Raw genomic sequence first — 25,835 nt, 5'->3', positions numbered from 1 at the left:
CCAGGGCAGCCACCACCGAGCGCAGGGATTCCATGCGGAACTTGCGAACCCGCACAAAGCGGTTCAGAGCTTTCAAGTCCAGAATCGGACGTACCTTGCCCTCCTTTCTGGGCACAGTGAACAGATTTGAATAGAATCCCCTAAATCTGTCCCGATGAGGCACCGGAATCACCACTCCCTGAGCCCGCAGGTCCCGCACCGCCAGGTGCAGATCCCGCAAGCGCTCCGGAGACAGCTGAAGATTTGAGGGAAAAAATCTGCCCGCCCGCCGAGAGAGAAACTCGATCTTGTATCCAGATCGAACGATTTCCTGAACCCACCTGTCCCGAACACGGGCCAGCCAGGGTTGAAGAAAACCGAGCAAACGTCCCCCCACCCCAGAACTGGGTGAGGGCGCCCCTTCAGGCCGCATTGTTATGGGCAGCGGACCCGGACTGGCCGGACTTCTGCTTACCTGCCCACGGCTTTTTCTGGGAGTCTTGTCCCTTGAAGGGCTTACCCTTATAGTGCGACCGAAAGGCACGAAAGGACCCCTGAGAGGGTCTAAACGAAGCATTCTTCTTACCGCGAACAAACTTAGACTTGTGAGTCTGGGGCAAAAGAGTACTCTTACCCCGAGATACACCCTTGATCAGAGTATCCAAGGATTCGCCAAAAAGGCGAGAACCCGCATAAGGCAAATTAGCCAAAGTCTTGCGAGAAGATTGGTCAACAGACCAACATTTCAGCCAGATCAGGCGACGGTTCAACACCGCCACACTCTGCAGATGCGCAGCCAAAGGGACCATATCTAGGTCCGCATCACACAAATACATGACACCCTGATGAATCTGATCCACCATAGCCAATGTCGACGGTGAAGCAGAGTCAGCCACCAGAGTGTGCCTGAGCACCTGCGTCCAATCGGCAATAGCCTGGGCTGCCATAATGGAAGCAAAAATAGGCTTCAGCATAGAGCCCGCAACCGTATAAGAGTGACGGGCCAGAGACTCCAATCTCCTGTCCGTAGGGTCCCGGAACACCGGGGTATCCTCAGCAGGAATCGCAGTGGATTTATTCAAAATCGCCACCGCGTGATCCACCTGAGGTGGCACACACCAACGCTCATCAGTAGCTGGTGTAAAAGGATAACGCAGCTTGAACCTACTCGGCACAGCAAAAGGCTTCTTTATGTTGCGCCATTGCTCCTCAACAGCGCGCTGAAATTCCGTAGAGCAAGGAAAAACCTGCAACGTTTTGCGTTTTCTCTGCGTCCCATAAGAGGACATCAAAGCAGGAGGACATGGTTCATCCTCCAAATGCAGCGTTTGTTTGATAGAAGCAACCAACTCATCCATGAGTGCAAGCTCTTCAGACGAGCCAGGGGGAGAATCATCAACCCCTTCCACCTCAGCCTCCCCTTCAGACCCCGCAAGGTCTAGAGAAGAACGAGACCCTGCGAAGGGCACTCCAGCCATAGCATCCCCATCGCCCTCTGAATCAGAGGAAATGGACACCCTGGGCCTTTTTGTGGATCGATCAGCCACCAGCATCTGCACCTGAGCAGCAAGGTTAGCCACAATAGTAGCCAGATCAGCCCCCTCGGGGGAAGCAGCAGCAGCCCCCTGGCCCCCTACCAAGGAGGGAGGAAACTTGCTTTCCTGAGAATCCATGCCCCAGTAACTTAGGAAAAAAAGGAGTACTGCCCCTTTAAGGTCGCGGCGATCGCAGCCCACCGCACTCACAAAACACACTGACCCACCGGGCTAGGAATACAAAGGCAAGGAATACAGGAATGGAAGGCAAAACCTGAAGAGGTCACACAGGCTGCTGCTTCATCGATCGCTGTCCTCAGAGCAAAAGGAAGTGATGCGAGACTGACCGCCCTCATAAAGCCTATGTAAGGCTACACAAACATGGCCGCCGGCCGAGGCTGTAGAGGCAGAAACACTGACATATGGCCCGCGCGATCGACGCCAAAATGGCGGCGTTTGGCGCCAAAATGGCGCTCTCACCACACAGGATCGGCCACCACAAAACTGTCACAAAAAAATGGCGGACCGCAGCAGCGGTCGCCGCACAGTATGCCCACAACATGTCTCACAACCATGTCCTTCACAGCACACAGCATGTCACACAGCCTGTTACACAGAGCAGAGCAGAAGAGCCCCCCCCTGGCAGCCCACAGAGAGCAGCTATACTGACAGGGAGCTCAACATTATGCACAGACATGCAGGTTCCCACAGTCCCAGACTGACACCCAAGAGAGACAGGTCCCCACACAGAAATACACTTACCATCCGGATGGCGTGGGGAGCCTGCACAAGCGATCAAACCGCTGCACTAAGGACAGGGAGAGTCGCAGCCAGGACGCAGTGGAATTGCGGTGCGAAACCGCATGGCGTCCAGTGAGGTAGCCACCTCACCGCAGCATCCCCGCAGCGGACAGGGATGGGTCGTTCATATTTGCCAGGGAAACCTAGCTGAACGCTCGATGGCAGGCTGGGAAGCCACTGGTCCTGAACCCCGGATAACCAGGGAGGCCAGCCCGAGACCCAGCACCGCACGATCATCTTCATCAGAAGACCTAACTAGAGCTGAAAATAAACAGCTAAGTAAAGAAAGAGAAAAAACTCCAAATAAAATCAAAAAGAGAAAAGAAGCTGAGACTGAAAAGCCCCAGCACAGGAAACGTCTAACCTACTCCTGAGCTAGACAAATGAAAACTGAGGTAGGAATGCAGGAAGCAGGAGGGTATTGACTGAGGGGACCACCCCCTGGGGGTGGGGTATGCTAAAAGCTTTGATATTAACATATTCTGTTGTCTAGCCACTCCTACGGAGCAAAGGTCAATAACCCCATTGTGACGAATATGAAGGGGCGGCGACTGTCGGAGGACGTAAGAGAAAATGGATTTTTGACTTACCGAAAAATCCTTTTATCTGATGTTCATTGTCGGACACAGCGACATATCTTCATTAGTCGAATGGGTTATGCTGCGCTTCCTAGGAGTAGGACACTAGGCGGAAAAGAATTAACAAAGTTAACAGAACTTTCAGCTACGCCCATGCGGCAGTCCCAGGTAGTATACTCCCACGTTCTGCTCTAAGATTCAGTTTTGTAACAAGCAGTGTCTGAAGAATACATAACCAAACTCCACAGAGGGGTGGGCGCTGTCTCAGTCAATGAACATCAGAGAAAAGGATTTTACGGTAAGACAAAAATCCAGGTTTTCTCTTTCATTCATTGAAGGACACAGCAACATATCTTCATTAGTCTATTGGGACGTCCCAAAGCAGTAATAGCATGAAGGATGGGAAACGAACACAGCAAGAACAATTCCCAACAGGCTAAACATAGCCAACCAGGTAAACAAGGAACTCAACCAGGAACAACTGGAGCTCACCTGACAAAAAAAAAAAAAGTACACCCACAAGGAGGACAAATCCTCTCCAACAGACAAAAGGTGGCATCCGCAGATGCCACACATCCACCGTCTAAAAATGTTGTGAAAATATGCGCGGACGACCAGGTGGCCACCTTACAAACCTGCACCACTGAAACCTGATGACGAAAGTCCCAAGAGGCATTAAGCGCCCATTTTAAATGCGCCATAACAGGGAAGGAGGATCCTGACCCTTAATGGAATAGGCCTGCACCACCGTCTGCCTATACATCTGGAAACAGTCGCAGCAGACGCAGCCAGCCCCTAACAGAATCCATTGTAAGGACAAATAGGAAATCTAATTTTTGGAACGACTCAGTCGTCACCAGGTACATCCTGATCCTGAGCCACATCTAAAGAGTGTAAGTCAAGCTCTTTAAGGCGCTTACGCTAAGACACAAGGAAGGTAACATGCCTTATTTAAATGAAAACCACGACTAACGACTGGCAGGACCGGGGCACCACTTTCTCTCCGTGAACCACCAAGTAAGGTGATTGACAAGCCAAACTGCAAGCTCCGACACCCTACATGCAGAAGAAAAAAACCAAGACGACCAACTTCTGGGACATGTAAGCAGAGGTATCTCGTGAATATTTTCCAACAGCAGTTACTGAAGAACCAACAGCACCAAGATGAGATCCCACGAGAGCACTGGGGAATCCAAGTGGCGAACCCCTCGAACAAAGGCACAAACCACAGAAAAACGTAGCCAAAGGACGATGAACGAAAATGCCAAGGCCAAACCTGGCCCTTGGTGGTACCCGAGGCCAGATGATGCCCCACACCTCGTTGAGAGAAGGCCAAAATCCGAGTCAACGAAAAGGAGGAGTGAACCACAAGAGATTCACATCCGCAAAGTATGCTCTCAAACGCGATGGTAAAACTACCTAGAAGAAGATTCACTAGCTTATAGCAGCGTGGGAGTCACCGATTCCGAACCACCCTCTAGCCTTTAACACTTGGCTTCTGACAGTCATGTCGTAAAAACCAGCGACCGTAAGGCAAGATGGAAGATTGGCCCTTGAGCCAACAGATCTCTCCTCTAAAAGAAAGACTCCAAGGAGCATTGGCGACCAACCGTTCTCAGAACTGTGTACCAAAACCGGCTAGCCAGTCGGGTGCCACCAGGATGGCCGTAACCCCTTCTGCCTCGAATCTACGCAGAAGTCTTGGCAGAAGTTTCAGAAGAGGAAAGACGTATAGCAAAACTATACTGGTCCCAAAAGAGCTACAGTGCGTCTGTAGCGTCAGCCAGAGGATCCCAAGACCGTTCCACAAACCCAAGATCCTTTCTGTTGAAACGAAAGGCCAACGGTGGGAGTACCCCACCGGAGACAAAACTGATGAAACACCTCCGGAAGAAATGACCCAGTATATTGATCGTTAGTCTGGATTCTTGCAGAGTTCAGACCCCCTGAGCACAAACCGTGCCAAAAAACGCCACCCCACTCAGACAGGTTGGCATCCGTGGTGACCACTGTCCCACACAGGGGGAGGAAGATTAACCTGTCGAAGCCACCACGTCAGGGACCCTCTTGTACCCTGGCTCAACAGGATCAGAGCAAGTGTCTAGACACTGTGGATTCTTGCCCCACATGACAAGAAATCTCCCTAGCAGATGTCTCACGTGGACAGAGTTTGGAACTTGTCCCATTGGAGGAACACCCTGGCTGAGGCCGAGTCCAGAACAGACCCAGATAGTCAAACTAGGTGCACGGAACCAGAGCCAATAACTGGAAATTTAATTTCCAACCAAACTCATGCAAAGTTGTCCTTCAGAGCAGTCAGAGACACTGCTCGCAGAAGATGATCATCCAGTTACTCCAGTATTGCAATCCCCTGCTGGCACAACAATGCTAACACTAGGCTCCTGAGATCTGACGAGATCGGCGCATCCAAGGTGATGTGGCCGCAGGCTCCTGGGACCTGCAAACATGAAACAAACATTATGATTCCGAGACTGGAACAATCACCCGTCGTAGTAGCAAGGCTTGCACCGCCACGAAAAGACCTCGCAGGCGGTCTGGGAAAAAAGGCAGGTTGGAAGGAAAGAACCTCTCTGGAAGAGAAGACCGAAACTCGATCTTGTAGCCGGACCGAAACAGCTCGTGGACTCACTTGTCTTGAATCAGGGAGATCCATGGGTCCGTAAAAAGACGAATAAGTCTTCCCCCACCCCAGATACTGGTGAAAGCGCCCCTTCAGGCCGAAGGTGTGTTTGTCTGCAGGTCTGGAAGGCCCCGTCGGCATACCAGGCCAGGCCCTCATGGAAAGGGATGATCACATAAGGCCATCTGGAAAGTCTGGTCCGCAGACCAGCATTTTTGCCATAACGTGCGCCAAAGGATCATTGGTGTCACAAACAGTCCAGAGATTAAGGGAGCTGCATCCAGAGAGGCATCACAGACTAACTGTAACCCCTGGACCAACTAGTCCACCAGCTCCGCAAAAGCAGGAGGAATCTGTTCCCCTTCCAGATCCTGTGGCAAAAGCTTTGCCCACTTGGGAAAGACAGGGACGCCATGCACTGGTGAAGGACCAAAGCGGCCACAGAAGACATGCGACGGACCCATGTCTTGGCTCTTCGGTCAAAAGGATCTTTTAAACCGGAGACTCCTCTACCAGAAATAGGGCTGAATTATCCAACCTGGAAACCTGAGAGTCCACCACAGGTGAGACTGCCCAAGTACTCAACAGAGACTCTTCAATTGATAACATCTACCGAAATGTTCATACACCGCCATATTGCGTTTAGAACAACTCCACTGACTCGTGACAATTTTGTCACAGTAGGCAGGAAAAGGGATTACCTTGCCGCTTTAAGGGGGATCTGCGGGCCCCGAGGAACCTGGGACCTCTGACGCAGCAGCAGCTGCATCCCCCATGTTTAAAGTTTCCTGCACCAATACAATTAGTGCATTCACCAGTGCCTTTGCATGTGCATTCAAAAATAGTGCAGACACAATTTCTAAAATCTCACTGCCCCAAACCACACTGTACTGCGATACCCTGTATTTTGCCAGCTGCGAACACATGCATGTTTCCCAGCTGCATCGGGGTACTATTAGGAATTAAAGGCACCCCCATGCAGAAGGCAGCTGCAGTAAAAAGAGGAATAATCCTCACCGCAGAGCACCTGAAGTGCGTGGACGCAGACACAGTAGAGTCGCAATATGCTAAGCTCACCCCAAGAACATAATCAGCAGGGGAGGTCACCGGCCACAGTTCCTTAAGGAGACACTGGCTAAAGGTCCACAAAAGGACCACCCATTAAACCTAAGGGTCGCCCACCATAAGGGACATCAAAGGACATAGCCCCCTAGAAAGGGAAAGAGGGGGGCCCACCGTGACGTGACGCAGACGCGCAGGCAGAGTACTCCCACACAACTCAAAAAAAATGCAGCCCCCACGGCCCGCCCACGAATCAAGAGGGGCGCCAGGCAGTCCATATGTCCACCCCCATAAGGGATTAGACATCTGCTCCCCCCGAGCCTATAACCACCGCAGGGACACCAAAGGATATCCCTGCCCCAGTCACTAACCCCCAGGGGGCCGGGAACTTGATCAAAGGCCCTTGTGGATAGCCCGGTCACCAGCAACCACACCCCCCCCCCCACTTACTGGAGCAAGTGACAAAGCCCACACCGTGGCTATTAGAGGGGCTGGAGGAAATGTAAGGGAACCCGGGGGTCTGAATATCCCAAGGAGGGGCTCACATCCACCCCGAGGGACCACAAAGTGAGAGGGGGGGGGGGGGGACACTACTTACCACACCACTCGGGGCAAACCACCTCCCTATCCTGGAATGGGGAGTGTTGGAGGGCTAGAGGTATGCTGCGACTCAGGCCGCGACCATCTTGTGCATCCTCGCAAGGTCTTTCACTCGCACAGCAGTCCCCGCCGAGTGGGATTATGTCGTGGCCGATCTAGCGCGGAGCTGAGGCCTGCATGCGTTTGCTGGCCAAACTGGGGAGACCTTAAGGATCTAGAATATCCACTCCGTCGCCCAGTCCGGCAGTTGATTGTAATTCTCACAGGAACCGGGTTGTAGTTCTCACAGGAACAGAAAATAATAAAAGAAGAAAAAAATTCAGTTTAAAAAGGAAAAAATGCCAGGACCAGAGATCCCAGCAAGGAACTAGGTCCTTACTCCTGACTAGGCAGAAAAAAATCTTAGAGCAGGCAGTGGGAGTATACCACCTGGGACTGCCCCATGGGCGTAGCTGAAAGTTGTTAACTGTGGTAACCCTTTTCCACCTAGTGTCCTACTCCTAGGAAGTGCAGCATAACCCATTCGATGAATGAAGATATGTCGCTGTGTCTGTCAATGAACTAAAGAGAAAATTCCATTCGAAAAAAATAAATAAAATCGCCAGGACCAGAGATCCCAGCAAGGAACTAGGTCCTTACTTCTGACTAGGCAGAGTGGGTGTATACCCCCTGGCACTGCCCATAGGCATAGTAAGGTTTTTTTCCTGCCTAGTGTCCTACTACTGTAAGGGGCAGTATAACCCAATGGTTAAGAAGAATCAGGAGCTGTGTCCGTCAATGAACGAAAGAGAAAATTAATTTTGACTTACCTCCAACTACCATATCTTGGAGTACAGTACAGGTTGAATATTCGTAGACCCTGGCTTATAGACAGGTATTTTCAGGTAATTTGGCTCCGGCGAACAATAGTTTTGTAGCAAGCAATGCAGAGTAATACAGGCATTGAAAGGAGGGGTTTCCTGAAATGCACTCCAAGATATGGAGTTTACAGATGTGTCAAAATTAGTTTCTCTTACTTATACAGTACAGGACACAGGTTGACCCAACACCAAGAAAGTTCAACAGACTAAACTTTATAGAGTGCCATTGCTGACCGAAGGCTACATTCACAGAGGATTGGACATGCATCTGGTAGAACTTGGTAAAGGTATGAACAGAGGACCAGGTAGCAGCCTTCCAAAGCTAGGCAAGAGAGGCTTGATGTCTAAATGCCAGGAAACACCTTTGTTGCTTTGAGACAGATTGATAACTCTGACTACATCAACCCAGTAAAGAGCAATTTTCTTTTTTCTTTGCAACAGGCCAAAAAGACGGAAGGACTATTTCTTTATTAAGGTGGAAGACTGATACTACCTTAGGAAGAAAAGATGGCCTTTGGCATAAGACTACCTTGTCCTTGTGAAAAATGAGGAATGGCTCCTTACAAGAGAGCTGCTAGCTCAGAGACACATGTGATAGACGTGATAGCAACCAAGAAGGCTACTTTGCAGCAAAGGTCATCTGTGGGGATTTCCTTGATAGGTTCAAATGAAGTTTCTGCAGGGCACAGAGAACCAGACTGAGGTCCTAAGGAAGCACAGGGTGCTGCAAGGGGGGGCCTGATCCAAGATACAACTGAATAAAAGGGTTTGACAAAGGAGTAAAACCCAAGGTGTTTGGAAAAAAACAGACAAGACAAGCCTATCATTTGGATGTTCTGAGTTCTGGGAAGATAAATAATACTCAACAGAGTGAAAACCTGTTTCAGTCTACCAGAGATTTGAAACTGGGACGTAGGTTCACCTTCTAGCAGAACAATGATCATAAACATACTGCTAAAGCTACACTGGAGTGGTTTAAAAAGGAAACATTTAGAATAAATGTCTCGGAATGGCCCAATCAAACCCAGACCTCAACTCAGTTGAGAATCTGGGGTAACTTGAAGATTGATGTACATAGGCGCAACCCATCAAACTTAACCGCTTGCCGCCCGCCCGCCGTCATATGACGGCGGAGCGGAGCGACCATTATCCTGGGCCGCCGTCATATGACGGCGGCACTTTAAGCAGGGCAGGCGCGCGATCGCGTGCGCGCCGCCCTGCACTGCCGGTGTCGGGGTGTCCCCGGGACACCCCCCGTCACCGGCAGGGGGGAAACAGCCAATGGGCGTGGCTGTTTCCCACGTGATCGGCTGTGTTCCAATGACACAGCCGATCACAATGAAGGCGCCCACCAGATGACCGCGCATGCGCGATCGGGAGCGCGCAGCGCGGTCATGTCGGTGGCACTGTGTTCCGTAGGAACACAGCTGTCACCGGCGGTAGTAAACAGTCACTGACAGTGACTGTTTACTATGTGATCGGCTGTGAATCCATTCACAGCCGATCAGAAAATGTAAACAAAGAGCAGTAACTCAGTGTTACTAGCTCTTCTCTCCTCATACAGTTTCCAGTGTGAGGGGAGAAGAGCCAGAAACAGTGAGTTACTGCTCTGTGTACCTGCAAAAAGTAAAATCACACTAATAAAGGTCCCCACACAGTCCTCAGCCCCCCCCCAATGTCACCTGTCACCCAACAGTCACCTCATCAGTGCCCAGAAATTGACACCCATAACGTTCACATGTGAGCGCAGCGATCGAGGGCAGAATCACTGCGATTCTGCCCGCGATCCGGAAATCATTGCAAATCGAGGGACGCCTGTGCGTTGCCCCTGATTTGCAATAGCACCCCAAACGCTGTGCGATGTTGCCGCCATTTCCGCCTGCCGAATCGCGGTAACATCGCGCAAACATCGCATGACGCCCAAAAAAGGTACAAGAGTTTTTATTTGGAGCGTCATGCGTTGTTTGTGCGATGTTACCGCGATTCGGCAGGCGGAAATCGCAGCAACATCGCACAGCATTTGGGGTGCTATTGCAAATCACGGGCAACGCACAGGCGCCCCGCAATTTGCAATGATTTCTGGATCACGGGCAGAATCGCAGTGATTCTGCCCGCGATCGCTACGCTCACATGTGAACATAGCCTAAAGTTCACCAGTTACCAGAGACTGCCATCAGTACCGCCGTGCACCATCGCCGTCACCTGTCACCCATCAGTGACCATCGCCCGTCACCTGTCACCCCATCAATCACCGTCACCTGTCACCCCATCAGTCATCGTCACCTGTCACCCCATCAGTCATAGTCACTTGACACCCCATCAGTGATCGTCACTTGTCACCCCATCAATCATCGTCATATGTCACCCCGTCAGTGACTGTCATCTGTCACCCCATCAATCATCGTCACCTGTCACCCCATCAATCATCGTCACCTGTCACCTCATCAATCATCATCACCTGTCACCTCATCAATCATCGTCACCTGTCACCCCATCAGTCATCGTCACCTGTCACCCCATCAGTCATCGTCACCTGTCACCCCATCAGTCATCGTCACCTGTCACCCCGTCAGTCATCGTCACCTGTTTGCCATATACATGCAATCACTTACTGACCGCCTAACGACTATATGCGTCAGCCATTAAAAGCTAAATACTGGGGTTATGGCAGCAGATAGCCCCCATAACCCCGGTATTTTTTGAAACGGCGGGTGGTCGGCTTTCAGATAAGGGTGGTCCCAGTGGCGGATTCGCCGCGGAATTACCCTTACGGTGCAGGGGAAGAGGTGCCCCCCCCCCTCCTGCCGCGTCCCAGACGTTTTCCCAGCTTACCGGACCCGCCGGCAGCGGGGAAAACTATCCGGTCCCGGATCCTCAGAGACAGGAAGTCGAGTGAGGGCAAGATGGCCCTCACTCAACTCTATGGTCTTGGAGGACCGGAGCTACGTCAAAAGACGTTGCCTAGCAACCGGTTTAAAGGGCCGCTTTTTTTTTTTTCCTCTTTCAACAATTTTTTTTTTTTTTTTCCTTTTTTAGTGTAGTTGTGAGGTGTGAGGTCTTTTTGACCCCAGATCTCACAATAAAGAGGACCTGTCATGCCTATTTCTATTACAAGGGATGTTTACATTCCTTGTAATAGGAATAAAAATGATCAAAACATTTTTTTTTTTTAAACTGTGTAAAAATAAAAAAATAATAAATAAAATAAATAGGAAAAAAAAAAAAAAAAAAAAAAGATTAAAGCGCCCTGTCCCCGTTAGCTCGCGCGCAGAAGCAAACGCATACGCAAGTCCCGCCCACATATGTAAACGGTGTTCAAACCATACATGTGAGGTATCGCCGCGATCGTTAGAGCGAGTGCAATAATTTGAGCCCTAGACCTCCTCTGTAACTCTAAGCTAGTAACCTGCAGAAATTTTTAAAATGTTGCCTATGGGGATTTTTAAGTACCAATGTTTGGCGCCATTCTGTGAGCATGCGCAATTTTGAAGCATGACATGTTGGGTATCTAATTACTCAGCGTAACATTATCTTTCACATTATGGAAAAAAATTGGGCTAAATTTACTGTTTTCTTATTTTTTAGTTAAAAAAAAGTGAATTTTTTTCAAAAAAATCGCATTTGGAAGACTGCTGCGCAAATATGGTGTGATAAAAAATATTGCAACGATCTCCATTTTATTCTCTAGCGTCTCTGCTAAAAAAAAATATATAATGTTTGGGGGTTCAAAGTAGTTTTCTAGCAAAAAAAATGATTTTAGCTTGTAAACACCAAGTGTCAAAAATAGGCCCAGTCTTAAAGTGGATAAATGGACAACTTTGTGTAAAGCGCTACTTGGATGTTAGGCCTATGTATGTGGCCAGGCTGTGAAAAAGTGTTACACATGTGGTATCGCCATACTCAGGAGGAATAGCAGAATGTATTTTGGGGTGCAAGTTTTGCTATGTACATGCGATGTGTTAGAAATATTGCATAAATCGACAGCTTTGTGTAAAAAAAAATGTGTTTTCATTTTCTTTCCACATTTTCCAAAAACTTGTGGAAAAAAATGACATATTCAAAAGACTCATTATGCCTCAAAAATTATACGTTGGGCTGTTTGCTTTCCAAAATGGGGTCATTTTATGGGGGTTTCCATTGTCCTGGTGCTCCAGGGCCTTCAAAAGTGCGATAGGTTGTTAGGAAATGATATGTGTAATTTGTGCTCCTAGAATGCCGGACGCTGCTACTCGGATGTTAGGCCTCTGTATGTGGCCAGGCTGTGAAAAAGTCTCACACATGTGGTATCGCCATACTCAGGAGGAGTAGTAGAATGTGTTTTGGGGTGTAGTTGCAAGTATACATGTGCTGTGTGAGAGAAATAACCTGTTAATACGGCAATTTGTAAAAAATAAAAAAAAATAAATCTTCATTTTGCAAAGCATTGTGGGAAAAATTACAACTTCAAAAAACTCATCATGCCCCTTATTAAATACCTTGGAATGTCTACTTTCCAAAAAGGGATCATTTGGGGGGTATTTGTACTTTCCTGACCTTTTAGTGTCTCAAGAAATGAGATAGGCCTTCAGTACATCAGGTGTGATCAAGTGTGATCAATTTTCAATGAATAGCACCATAACTTGTGGACTCTATAACTTTCACAAAGACCAAATAATATACACTTATTTGGGTTTTTTTTTACCAAAGATAAGTAGCAGTATAAATTTTGGCCAAAATTTGTGAAGAAAAATGACTAATTTGCAAAATTTTATGACAGAAACAAAGAAAAATGCGTTTTTTTCACGATATTTTCAGTCTTTTTTTATTTATAGCACAAAAAATAAAAAACCCAGTATTGATCAAATACCATCAAAAGAAAGCTCTATTTGTGTGAAAAAAAGGACACAATTTTTGTATGGGTACAGTGTTGCATGACTGAGTAATTCTCAGTCAAAGTGTGAGAGCGCTGAAAGCTGAAAATCGGTCTGGGCAGGAAGGGGGTGAAAGTGCACTGTAGGCAAGTGGTTAAAGGAACTGGAGCAATTTTGCCTTGAACAATGGGGAAAAAAATCCCTGTGGCTACATGTGCTAAACTAATAGAGACCTATCCCAAGAAACTTGCAATTATTGCATCAAATGGTGGCTCTATAAAGTATTGGCTTTTGGTGAATACTTATGCACACTCATGATGCAAAACCCCAAAGAATCCATTTTATTTCCAGGTTGTAACGCAACCAAACAAGATAGAACTAGGAGATTGAATAATTTTTGTAAGGCTCCGGATATGCTTATTTAACATTTATTATGACATTTCAGTAAATCCTGGTTAAGATTTAACAGATTTAAAGACAAATGCTAGCAGGGGAATACAGTGTGCCTAATCAAATAGGCAGTGCAAAAAACGATGGAACTGGCAAAGAGAAATTTCTCACATAAACAAATCAGGCATCAGCTATCTGCTCTGACCATCATAAACAGGAATCTGAACACAGTTGTGCTACTTCACTGTGCATTGGCCCTTGGGACTGCCTATTGAACAGGCCCATTAACCTGTGCTACCAATTCATTCATGAACTGTGTAACTTACCATTATTTAAAGACTTGAAATTTCCAATGCATTTTACATATTCATATGTAGCAGGTTCTTTTGGGTCAACTGTTCCCCGCAGCATGTGGCAACAGAATTCAAGTTCATTTTTTGCTGAAACAAGCAAAATTTATCATTAAAATGCATGAAAAGTTATTTAGGAGTATTTTACCATGTTCGTTATAAAAAAGAAAACTTGGACTATAAATGCCAACTTTTCAAACACATTCTTCCTGGCAGGACCTAGCGTTTGTTTCAAAAGCTCAGAATTCCTATAATCTCACAGAAATGTGCTCAACCAGGATCTGCAGTAGGTATTAATCTTTTTTTCCCATAAATGTGTTTTTATGTGAATCTAATTGGAGTTTTTAGATTGGGGGAAGCTAGCAAATAGTTTTTTTTTTTTTAATGGGAGATACACTTTGTTTATTATTTATTGCTCATAGGTACGTTGCCAAAATTCAGCTGAAAATGTTTTTCGTTGGGTTTTGAAGAAAGAGTGGGGAAGAGGAAGAACTTCTAACAGACTTTTACTGCTGACTACATTGGGAGATTGCTTCCACTTCCTGTTCCAGTGACAACTGTCAGTAGTACAGGAAATGACGGTAAAGCTCCTGAATGAGGACACCTGACAAAGGTTCTAAGGTCCCCTGATGACAAGGGTATTATGCAAGGAGTTGGGTTAGAAAGATGGTAAGAAATGATCATTTACTTTCAGTACTTTCTGTTGGTAGGGTATTATTTAAAACCAAGTGAAAAATATGTGAATAAACTGCGCTAACTTAAAACTAATCTGTAAAGTAAAACACAATATAAAGCTGCTAACACTCCAACTGACAGGGATGGTGATCAAAATATTATTAAGAAAAATAGTGCAGCGCTAAAAACGTGTGAGTAAATGTGCACAAAGTAAAACGTGAACAATCAAACCAAAATGCAAAAAAATTAAAAAAATCAAAGTCCAGAATGTCCATAAAGTGTAAACTGTGACTTGAAAAAGGTGTTGACTCCAGCGTGTGAAATAACTGCAACATACGATAAATCCCACACCAAAGGAATAAAGGAATCAAGATGTGCTCACCAGATGGTATGGACCCAAAGTACTGTACAGCAAATGGGTCATACACGCTGTATATGTAGATGTCCTCGGTACCGAATAGGCAGGAACCTCAGCAGCGTCTCTGGATAACAGGTGGTGATGAATATCTTCCAAACCAGTCCGCACAGGAATGCCTAGGAGTCCCCACTCATGGGATTGTGGAGAGGGATAAACCAAAAGGACACCATAGCATAATACTGTATGGGCAATTTATTGGAAGATAAAGGAATACACTTACAATTTCACAGGTGGTAAGAAGCATTCAGAAAAGATAGGCACTCATGATACTTTTAACGCGTTTCCTTAAAAATAACATCCTCAAAGGAATTAGCCTGGCTAACCACCTGTGATCCAGAGACGCTACCGAGGTTCCTGCCTATTTGGTACCGAGGACATCTACATATACAGCGTGTATGACCCATTTGCTGTGCAGTACTTTGGGTCCATACCATCTGGTGAGCACATCTTGATTCCTTTATTCCTTTGGTGTGGGATTTATCGTTTGTTGCAGTTATTTCACATGCTGGAGTCAACACCTTTTTCAAGTCACAGTTTACACTTTATGGACATTCTGGACTTTTTATTTTTTGCATGTTTTTGGATTCTGGTTTGATTGTTCACGTTTTACTTTGTGCACATTTACTCACACATTTTTAGCGCTGCACTATTTTTCATAATAATATTTTAAACTGAATGATTCTGTTAATTTATGCTGTGCCTGTCAGGTAGGGTATGAGAACAGATATTTTTTTTTCTGCTGGTAAGTAACACTTCTAGATCTTGACCCTCCCCAAGGTTGTCCCCACAGGACAGTGAAAGGAGAAGCAGCATACTGATGAGATCATCTCTCTGTCACATTATCTCCTATTAGCATGTGTCTTGTTATGCTGGCCATAGATGGATCAAAAAATCGGCTGGTTCAACAGGGGGCAGCCAAATTACAATCCACGTATGGCCATTCCCACTCGAGAGAAGTCGATCTAATGATCAGCTTTTTTTTTAATGGGAACGCGAGAAAACGGATTTCCGACTTACCATAAAATCTATTTCTCGAATGTTCATTGACGGACACAGCTCCTGTAATTCTTGACCATTGGGCTATGCTACAGGAGTAGGACACTAGGTAGAAAAACCTCTGGTTACAGCCATGGGCAGTCCCAGGGGGTATACTCCCCTTTCCTGCTTAGTCCCTCAGTTTTGTTACAAGCAGTGTCAGGAGAATTATAACTCCACAGAGGGGTGGATGCTGTGTCCATCAATGAACATCAGAGAAATGAATTTTACGGTAAGCCAAAAATCCCATTTTCTCTTTCGTTCATTGACGGACACATCTCCTGTCATTCATGACCATATAAACACAAGGGGTGGGAAACTCCCAAGGCTAAACAGGCAACAGGTGCTCAACCAAAACAACTTGAGCCCACCTGAAAAAACACACCCTCAAAGAGGATTAGGTCCTCTTAAACAGCAGCCTGCAAAACCTTGAGGCCAAAGGAAACATCCGCAGATGCCAAAAAAATCCACTTTATAAAACTTTGTAAAAGTGTGCACCGACAACCAGGTGGCCGCCTTGCAAACCTGCGTCACTGACGCCTGATGACTGAAAGCCCAGGGGGCAATAAGCACCCTAGTAGAGTGAGCCTTGACAGGGAAAAGAAGAACCTGAAACCCTGATGGAATAGGCCTGAACCACCGTCTGTCTGATCCATCTGGAAAATGGTCACAGAGGAAGCAGCGGAGGCAGATGGGGAAGAAAAGTTGGCGCAATCGGACAGTGTGGGTAACTGTAGCAGTGTCAACTATGGGCAGATAATGGAGTGCGATCCAGTGGCTGTACACTGGGATGGCTGCAAGCTTGTAGAGGGTGAAGCAACCCTGTAAGGTACCAAGAGAGAGAGAGAGAGAGAGAGCCCAGCGCCGATCTGAGTGTAGCACAGCAGTACTTTAATGACACACAAATTGCAATGCTACTCACAAGAGGTGGATAAAAGCAGGCATCTTAAAATCAATAGGGGAAGGTCTCTGTAGTCACATCCACGGTGGAAGGTCCGGTCAGGCGGGAGCGCTGTGATGAGGGAGGGCAGCCATAGCCTCATGTGGGAGGCGGGGGACGTGCCGATCCTCTTTGATGTTGATGCAGCGTGGGACCGCCGGTCGGATGGGTGTAACGTCACTTCAGGAGACACCAGGGGATCAAACGGCGACGCGTTGCGGAGCTCCGCTCCTTCTTCAGGCCGTCAAGAAGGAGCTGAGCTCCGCAACGCGTCGCCGTTTGATCCCCTGGTGTCTCCTGAAGTGACGTTACACCCATCCGACCGGTGGTCCCACGCTGCATCAACATCAAAGAGGATCGGTACGTCCCCCGCCTGCCACATGAGGCCATCGGCTGCCCTCCCTGATCACAGCGCTCCCGCCTGACCGGACCTTCCACCGTGGATGTGACTACAGAGACCTTCCCCTATTGATTTTAAGATGCCTGCTTTTATCCACCTCTTGTGAGTAGCATTGCAATTTGTGTGTCATTAAAGTACTGCTGCGCTACACTCAGATCGGCGCTGGGCTCTCTCTCTCTCAAGGAAGCAGCGGACCCTTTGCAAGGTTCATCCGTGAGCACAAAGAGTCTGACTCTTAAAAGGACTCTGAAGCTTCCAGGTACACCCCAATTGCCCGGATCACATCCAAGGCATGCAAGGCAATTTCCTTTGGATGTTTAGGCCTAGGAAACAGGAAAGGCAAAACAATGTCTTCATTCAAAGGAATGTCAGAGACCACCTTAGGAAGGAATGATGGACAGCGGCGAAGCACCACCTTATCCTTGTGAATCACCAGATAAGGTGAACGACAGGATAACGCCACCAGTTCGACACTCTGTGGGCAGCCTTTCAGCCATCAAAAAGGCCACCTTCTGGGACAGCGTAAGCAGGGGAATATCCCAAAAATGTTCAAAGGGAGGCTCCTGTAGAGCTGAAAGCACCAAAGTAAGATCCCAAGGCGGCAACGGAGCCCGCACTGGAGGAACCAAATGTCGGACACCCTAAAGAAAAGTACGCACCGGGGAGTGTGTGGCCAAAAGTCATTGGAAAAACCCGCCAAGGCTGATACCTCGCCCTATATGGCACTCAAGGCCAATTTCTGTTCAGCCCCCCCCGTTGAAGGAAGGTTAAGATCTGAGCCCCCAAGAAGGAGCAGGGATGAACCCCAAGAGACTCACACCACGCAATGTACGTCTTCCATGTACAATGGTAGATCTTCCTAGAAGTAGATTTCCTAGCTTTTACCAATGTAGGAATCACCGACTCAGACAAACCTCTATCCTTTAGCACCTGGCGTTCAACAGCCAAGCCGTCAAAGCCAGCGACTGTAAAGACGGGTGGAAGATCGGTCCTTGGGACAGCAGATTCTCCCTGAGAGGAAGCTTTCAAGGAACGTCGGTGACCAGCCACACTAGATCAGCGTACCAAGTCAGGCAAGACCAGTCTGGAGCCACTAAGCTGACCGGAATCCCTTCTGTCTCGATCCTGCGTTGGGATCTGGGCAGAAGCCGGAGAGGAGGGAAGGCGCAGATCAAATTATACTGACCCCACGGGGCCACCAGCGCGTCTATGGCATCCGCCAGTGGATCCCTTGACCAAGCTACAAACCTCTGCACCTTTCTGTTGAGCCGAGATGCCAACAGATCCACCTCGGGAGGTGCCCAACCTGAGACACAGCTGATCCAGCAATGTGTATGACGAAGAGGGCTGGAACGCACCGTTCTGTCCATCTTAGAAAGCCGGCTACCTCTAGAGCCGTCAGGGCACTTCTTGTGCCCCCTTGGTGATTGACATAAGCCACGGCATTGTTCGATTGAAAGTGCATTGGGCATCGCTTAAGATGATCTGTCCAATGATTCAGACCCAGTCTGATCGCTTGGAGTTCCAGGACGGTAGTCTTGACTCTTCCAGCATCCAAATCCCCTGAGCAAAATGATTGCCGATGACGCCTCCCCAGCGGACAGGCTGGTATCTGTGGTGACCACTGTCCAATACAAGGGGAGGAAGGATCTTGCCAGCCGAAGCACCGGAGAGTGAAGCCACCATATCAGGGACTCCTTTGTTCCCCGACTCAGCCAGATCTGATTGTCCAGAGACTAGTGAAGTCTTGTCCCACATGGTCAGAATCTCTGTTTGTAGAGACCTCGTATGTAACTGTGCAAACAAAACCACCTAAAAAAAGGTAGATACCATCAGGCCCAGCACCCTCATGCAAGTCCAGAGGGATGACCATTTTTGTTGGTCAGCAGGAGGCGAATTGCAGTCTGCATTTTCTGGAGTTTGTCCAGTGGAAGGAGCACTCTAGCTACGGCCGAGTCCAGAGTCAGGCCCAAATAGTCCAGCTTTGTGGATGAGGGCAGACTTCTGTAAAATCAGAATCCAGCCGAACTCCCGCAAAGCTCGTATTGTGATCTCCAGGTTCTCCACAAGAGCAGATTCCACTCGCAGAAGGAGATCATCCAAGTAACCCAGTACCGCGATCCCCCATTGGCGTAGTAAGCTCCGGAGCCAAAGATTTTGTGAAGACTCGAGGAGCAGAGGCAAGAGGGTAACGCCACTGATAATGCTCCTCTCCCACAGCAAAGCAAAGAAAACGCTGGTGACTGGCACATATTGGAATGTAAAGATAGAGATCAAGGATGCCTATAGAGGCGAGGAAATCCCCCAGACGCAGGGATGCCCCCACCGTTCGAATGGACTCCATTCTGAACTCCTGTATCCGCACAAAAGCAGCTTAGCGCCTTGAGATCCAGGATTGGATGCACTTTGCCTTCCTTCCTGGGAACAGGTTTGAGTAAAAAAACATGAAAACGTTCGAAAGTCGGAACCGAAACAATCACCCCTTAAAGGAACAAGTCTTGTACCGCCCCAAAACAGACCCTGTAACCGGTTTGGGGACAGGCGCAGGTTGGAAGAAAAAAAAAAACCTTGCCAGGGGACAAGAGCGAAACTCGATCTTGTAGCCGGACCGAATGACTTTGTGGACCCCACTTGTCTTGTACAAGGAAGTCCACGGATCCAGAAACCAGCGAAGACATCACCCCACCCCCGAAGGCGCACCTTCATGCAGAAGGAGCCTTATGTGCGGATCTGAACAAGCCCACTCTCGGCTTGCCAGACCAGGTTAATTTGGATCCACCAGAGGAGGCCCTGAAAGGCTTCCGAGCCCTTGTCATTAGAACCTGAGAGACTAAAAAACTTCTGAGCCGAGAAGGAAGGTCCACATCTATGATGAGGTTTCTTGACCTTCGCAGCCTGCGGAAGAAAGGTACTCTTCCCCCCCTGTGAGACCTTTAATGATGTCATCCAGGATAGCTCAAAACAGGCGATCTCCTTGAAAGGGAAGATTAGTCAAGGCCTGCTGGTCTGTCAGCTCAGCAAAGGCAGGGGGGAGCTGTCCTCCCTCTGGGTCACAGCGTTGCAGTTTAAGCCCACTCAGGGTCCACCACTGGTGGCAAAGTCCACTTCTTAAGAAGGGACTCCACATAGGGGTAACGCCTCGTGAAACACTTAGGAACCCCACAGGGACGCTTTGGTCGTCCCCACTCTTTAGCTGCAATTCAAAATAGGCACGGAAAGGAAACCCCTTTGCCGCTCTAGATAGCTTGTGAGTGCCAAAGGGTACCTGCGCCTCCGTCGCAGCTTCAGCTGTATCCTCTATCTTCAGGGTCGTCTCACACACAGATGCAATCAGTGCATCCAAAAGCGCCTTTTCGTGCACGGTTGCAGACTTGGTGGAATTATGCTCACTATCAGAGGATTCCAGGCGCGTGGTCACAGACCCAGAAGAGGACCCAAGTCCACAGTGGCTGAATCAGATTCAGGATCTGATGAGACAGATGAGGCAGGGGGCGCTTTTTGTTAGCCCAACACCCGCAAGCCACCTCCACCTAAGACACAAGGGACTCCAGGGCCGCCGTCCGTGCATGCATGGATGGATGGAAGCTTGGGACCCGAAGGGATCAGGTGGGGAAACATGCTCCAAAGACTCCATGAGTCACCTCACCAGGGGGACCCCACAAAAAAAGTGTAACACACTGCTAAGGGACAACCCCCCCCCCCCCGCGCTGACAGCATCACCCAGTCGCCAAGCACAAGGCACAAAGCGATCCTCAGCAGAGAGGGAGAGGACCCCACCAGACTCACAACCCGTCGACACAGGCACCTGCAACCACAAGGAGAATCTGCACTACACGTGCGGCGATCAGGAAGTTAAATGATCCAAGAGTCAGCAACAGGGGATAAGGAGGGGGTCCCACTGCCGAAATCCCCACCCATAGGGCTCCACTGTCAAGGCTACCGTTATTTGCAATGGAAAACAACAAGAAAATGGCCTCCGGACTACACAAATATGACCGTCGTGTATAGGAATACACAGGCTACAACAAAATAGCGGCAGCACGAGGCACACGAGAGACCCAGAATTGGGAGACCAGGCCTCAGGACAGATCCAGGCAGGATGGGGGGCCCTGCCCCCACCCCAGGAAAGTGGCCAGACCACCCAAGAAAAAAATCCCCAGTGTATGTGGAGGGGGCAGGATGAGGGGCTTGGCAAGTGGGAGGGGGTGCCTGCGGGAAGGAGGGGAATCCAGGTGTCTGACTGTCCCAAGAAGGGGCCCACATCCACCCCAAAACCCTCCAGGGGTAGAAGAGGGGGGACAGCTACTCACCATACCAGGAACCAGGTGGGCAAAACTCCAGACAGATCCTCCTCTCCATCAAAATGGGGGGCAGTCGGTCAGGAGGAACGCTGTGACTCAGACCGAGGCCAGGTCGTATGTGATTTCGCGAGACGTTTAACTCACAGGGCCAGCCCCCGTCCAGTGGGGCTATGTCGCGGCCAACCTAGAGCGGAGCTGAGGCCTGCATGCTCACTGGCCAGACTGGCAGTTAATAGTAGATCTCACAGCAAAAATGCAGAAGGAAAATATTTTCTATCTAAAAAATTTTGCCAGGACCAAATAGCCCAGCAATGACCTAAGTCCTTACTCCTGAGTGACCATAGCAGGAAGAGGGAGTATATTCCCTGGGACTGGCCATGGGTTTAGCCAGAAGTTTTTCTGCCTAGTGTCCTACTCCTGTAGGGGACAGCATAACCCAATGGTCAAGAATGAAAGGAGCTGTGTCCGTCAATAAACAAAAGAGAAATTTTAATTTGGTCAGCGTATGCACAAAACTGGCTGCAGCACTGATCAGTGTATGTTAATAGCGGACAGGCCCTGTAAGAATACAATAGCACAGCAGGGAGTATTCCTCCATCAACCTCACTTGTGTGGATGGGGGAATCCGTTTTTTTTTTACCCCGTCGGCTGATCAAACAAAAGATCCCTCTATGGGCAGCCTTAGCATGTGAGTAACGCACACTATCTAAACATTTTTAGTTGCAGCTTTTCATTGGCAAATCTCTACCCATTTTTACTTCGAAAACATGCTGACTCTCTAAGATTTTTTTATGTTACTCTCTTTATGTTACTGACCTGTTACCACTAACCTAATTAGCTGCAAAATGTTCTTCCAGCTTTTCCTTGTTCGTACCACTTACTTTGCCAGGTTTCGGTTGCCCTGTCCTGTCCCAACTTTCTGAGAAATGCGTGCTGCCATCAATTTCAAAGTTACCTTATTTTTTTCTTGAAATGGTACATTTTACGTTTAAGCATTTGATATGCTTTCTTTCGATTGTGAATAAAATATGGGTTTATGAGATTTTAAAATCATTGCATTCTAATTTAATATAGATTTAACACATGGTCTTAACTTTTTTGGAATTACAGTTGTATATCTGCCTAAGTATTTGTTTTTTTGACCACCTGAGATTTATACAGCTATGCCACACAGCTTATCTAGCAAGGGAGAAGCACGGATCTTTTTTTTTTTTTTTTAATCTGCACCTACACTTTTAGTAGGTCTTGCTGTCAGATTTTGCAGTCCTTTCAAGGAAAAATATGTTTTTGAGGTGAACAAATATCTTTAAAGAAATAATATATCCCTCATGTAGCAACAAGTATGTTAAGAATAAAGTGCATCAAAATGCTAATTATTGAAGAGTTTTATCAGAAAAACTTACTTTTTAGATAATCTGAACCCAAAGGACCACTTTCCAATGTGCGTGTAGAAAGGATTTTATATATCTCTGAATGTTCCCCTTCGGGGACAAAATTAAATATACTCTGATCAACCAAATCAGACTATAAAAAAAAGGAAATAAAAATATTAGCCACATACCAGCTGAAAAACGACTCATTTATTTCAGTTCCAAGTTATGACATTCAGATACAAATATGAGCATTAAGCCAGAACTGTAGACAGAGTTTTTTTTTTGTGCTAGATGGTGTATAGAAGGCTTTTAACCTTTGTTCGTTGGGGATATTTCACTTTCTGTTTCAGGGAAAGCTAGCCACGCCTAAACAAAAAGGTAAGGGAATGTCTCACCAAATTAGAATACAAACGTTAATATAGAAAAAAAAATGACAAAGGTTCTAACCCTTCACCATCATCAAAATACTAAATAAGTTTTGATTAGAGTTATTCTTTGGGTTTCTTTCACAAGAGGTGGCCAGGAAAGATGAAAACAAGTGGTTGAATGCTGAAGGAAGTCTTTAAAAGTGTCAAAATTTTAGTGCTTGCAACATCTGATGTCAAAGTGCATGCATTCAGAAAGATTGCATCAATATTAACCATTTTAAAACTGGGCCAGTTCTGACATTTCTCACAAGCATGTAAAAATCTGAAATTTTTGCTAGAAAAAATAAATATCTAAGCAAAGTCCCTGGAGAATAAAATGGTGGGTTTTGCAATTGTTTGTCACACTATATTTGAAACATAGAATGTGTCGGCAGATAAGAACCATTTGGCCCATCTAGTCTGCCCAATATATCTGAATCCTATGAATAGTCCCTGGCCCTATCTTATATGAAGGATAGCCTTATGCCTATCCCATGCATGCTTAAACTCCTTCACTGTATTTGCAGCTACCACTTCTGCAGGAAGGTTATTCCATGCATCCACTACTCTCTCAGTAAAGTAATACTTCCTCATATTACTTTTAAACCTTTGCCCCTCTAATTTAAAACTGTATCCTCTTGTGGTAGTTTTTCTTCTTTTAAATATGCTCTCCTCCTTTACCGAGTTGATTCCCTTTATGTATTTAAAAGTTTCTATCATATCCCCTCTGTCTCTTCTTTCTTCCAAGCTATACATATTAAGGTCCTTTAACCTTTCCTGGTAAGTTTTTTCCTGCAATCCATGTACTAGTTTAGTAGCTCTTCTCTGAACTCTCTCTAGAGTATCTATATCCTTCTGGAGATATGGCCTCCAGTACTGCGCACAATACTCCAAGTGAGGGCTCACCAGTGTTCTGTACAGCGGCATAAGCACTTCTCTCTTTTTACTGCTTATACCTCTCCCTATACATCCAAGCATTCTGCTGGCATTTCGTGCTGCTCTATTACATTGTCTTCCCACCTTTAAGTCTTCTGAAATAATTACTCCTAAATCCCTTTCCTCAGATACTGAGGTCAGGACTGTGTCAAATATTCTATATTCTGCCCTTGGGTTTTTACGCCTCAGGTGCATTATCTTGCACTTATCCACATTAAATTTCAGTTGCCAGAGTTCTGACCATTCTTCTAGTTTTCCTAAATCCTTTTCCATTTGGCGTTTCCCTCCAGGAACATCAACCCTGTTACATATCTTTGTGTCATCAGCAAAAATACAAACCTTACCATCGAGGCCTTTTGCAATATCACTTATGAAGATATTAAACAAAATTGGTCCCAGTACAGATCCCTGAGGTACCCCACTGGTAACATGACCTTGTTCTGAATGTTCTCCATTGACTACAACCCTCTGTTGTCTGTCACTCAGCCACTGCCTAATCCACTCAACAATATGGGAGTCCATGCTCAATGACTGCAGTTTATTGATAAGTCTTCTATGTGGGACAGTGTCAAAAGCCTTACTAAAATCTAGATATGCAATGTCTACTGCACCTCCACCGTCTATTATTTTAGTCACCCAGTCAAAAAAATCTATAAGATTTGTTTGACATGATCTCCCTGAAGTAAATCCATGTTGTTTTTCATCTTCCAATCCATGGGATTTAAGATGTTCCACAATCCTATCCTTTAATAGGGTTTCCATTAATTTGCCTACTATTTATATCAGACTCACTGGTCTATAGTTGCTCGATTCCTCCCTACTACCTTTCTTGTGAATGGGCACGACATTTGCCAATTTCCAATCTTCCGGGACGACTCCTGTTACTAATGATTGGTTAATTAAATCTGTTAATGGTTTTGCCAGCTCACCACTGAGCTCTTTTAATAATTTTGGGTGTATCTCATCAGGACCCTGTGACTTATTTGTCTTCACTTTAGACAGCAATCTTAGAACGTCTTCCTCTGTAAAGACACATACATCAAACGATTCATTAGTCATCCTTTCAAGTGGAGGTCCTTCTCCTTTTTCTTCTGTAAAAACTGAACAGAAGTATTCATTAAGGCAATCGGCTAGCCCTTTATTCCCTTCTACATACCTTCCGTCCTTTGTTTTTAATTTAGTTATTCCTTGTTTTAATTTCCTTTTCTCATTTATATATCTGAAGAATGTCTTATCCCCCTTTTTCATAGACCGAGCTAGTTTTTCTTCTGCCTGCGCTTTAGAAGTTCTTATAACTTGCTTGGCCTCTTTCTGCCTAATCTTGTAGATTTCCTTATCTTCATTGCTCTGTGTTTTTTTAGAATTACAAAATGCTAGCTTTTTATTTTTAATGATTTGGGCCACTTCTGCTGAGTACCACAGTGGTCTCTTCCTTTTTTTGCTTTTACTGACAAGTCAAATGCAATTTTCTGTTGCCTTCAATAATGCACCTTTTAAGTAGTCCCATTTCTCCTGGACTCCATGTAATCCGTTCCAGTCTGATAAGGACTCATTTATGACTAATTTCATTTTTGAAAAGTCTGTTTTTCTAAAATCTAAAACTTTTGTTTTTGTGTGGTGTGACTCTTTCACAGTTCTTATATTAAACCACACTGACTGGTGATCACTAGATCCCAAGGTTTCGCCTATAATGACATCATATAC

The 25,835-nt window shown here is 46.7% G+C and overlaps 1 protein-coding gene across 3 annotated transcripts in view; it reads right to left on the bottom strand.

Moving 5' to 3' along the window:
* CLOCK (clock circadian regulator) overlaps positions 1-25,835 on the bottom strand; it is a 391,283-nt gene that overhangs the window by 129,721 nt on the left and 235,727 nt on the right. For all 3 annotated transcript variants that reach the window (XM_082245462.1, XM_082245463.1, XM_082245464.1), the window contains 2 exons: positions 22,819-22,939; positions 13,623-13,736 (listed from right to left, as the gene is read on the bottom strand). In XM_082245462.1, the coding sequence (XP_082101588.1) occupies positions 13,623-13,736; positions 22,819-22,939 (235 nt within the window). The remainder of the gene's footprint in view (positions 1-13,622; positions 13,737-22,818; positions 22,940-25,835) is intronic.

The sequence above is a fragment of the Pelophylax lessonae genome (genome assembly GCF_965119305.1).
Source record: "Pelophylax lessonae genome assembly, chromosome: 1".
NCBI lineage: Eukaryota > Metazoa > Chordata > Amphibia > Anura > Ranidae > Pelophylax > Pelophylax lessonae.
Note: the sequence above shows the minus strand (reverse complement) of the source record. Positions and strands in the feature narration are given on the sequence as shown.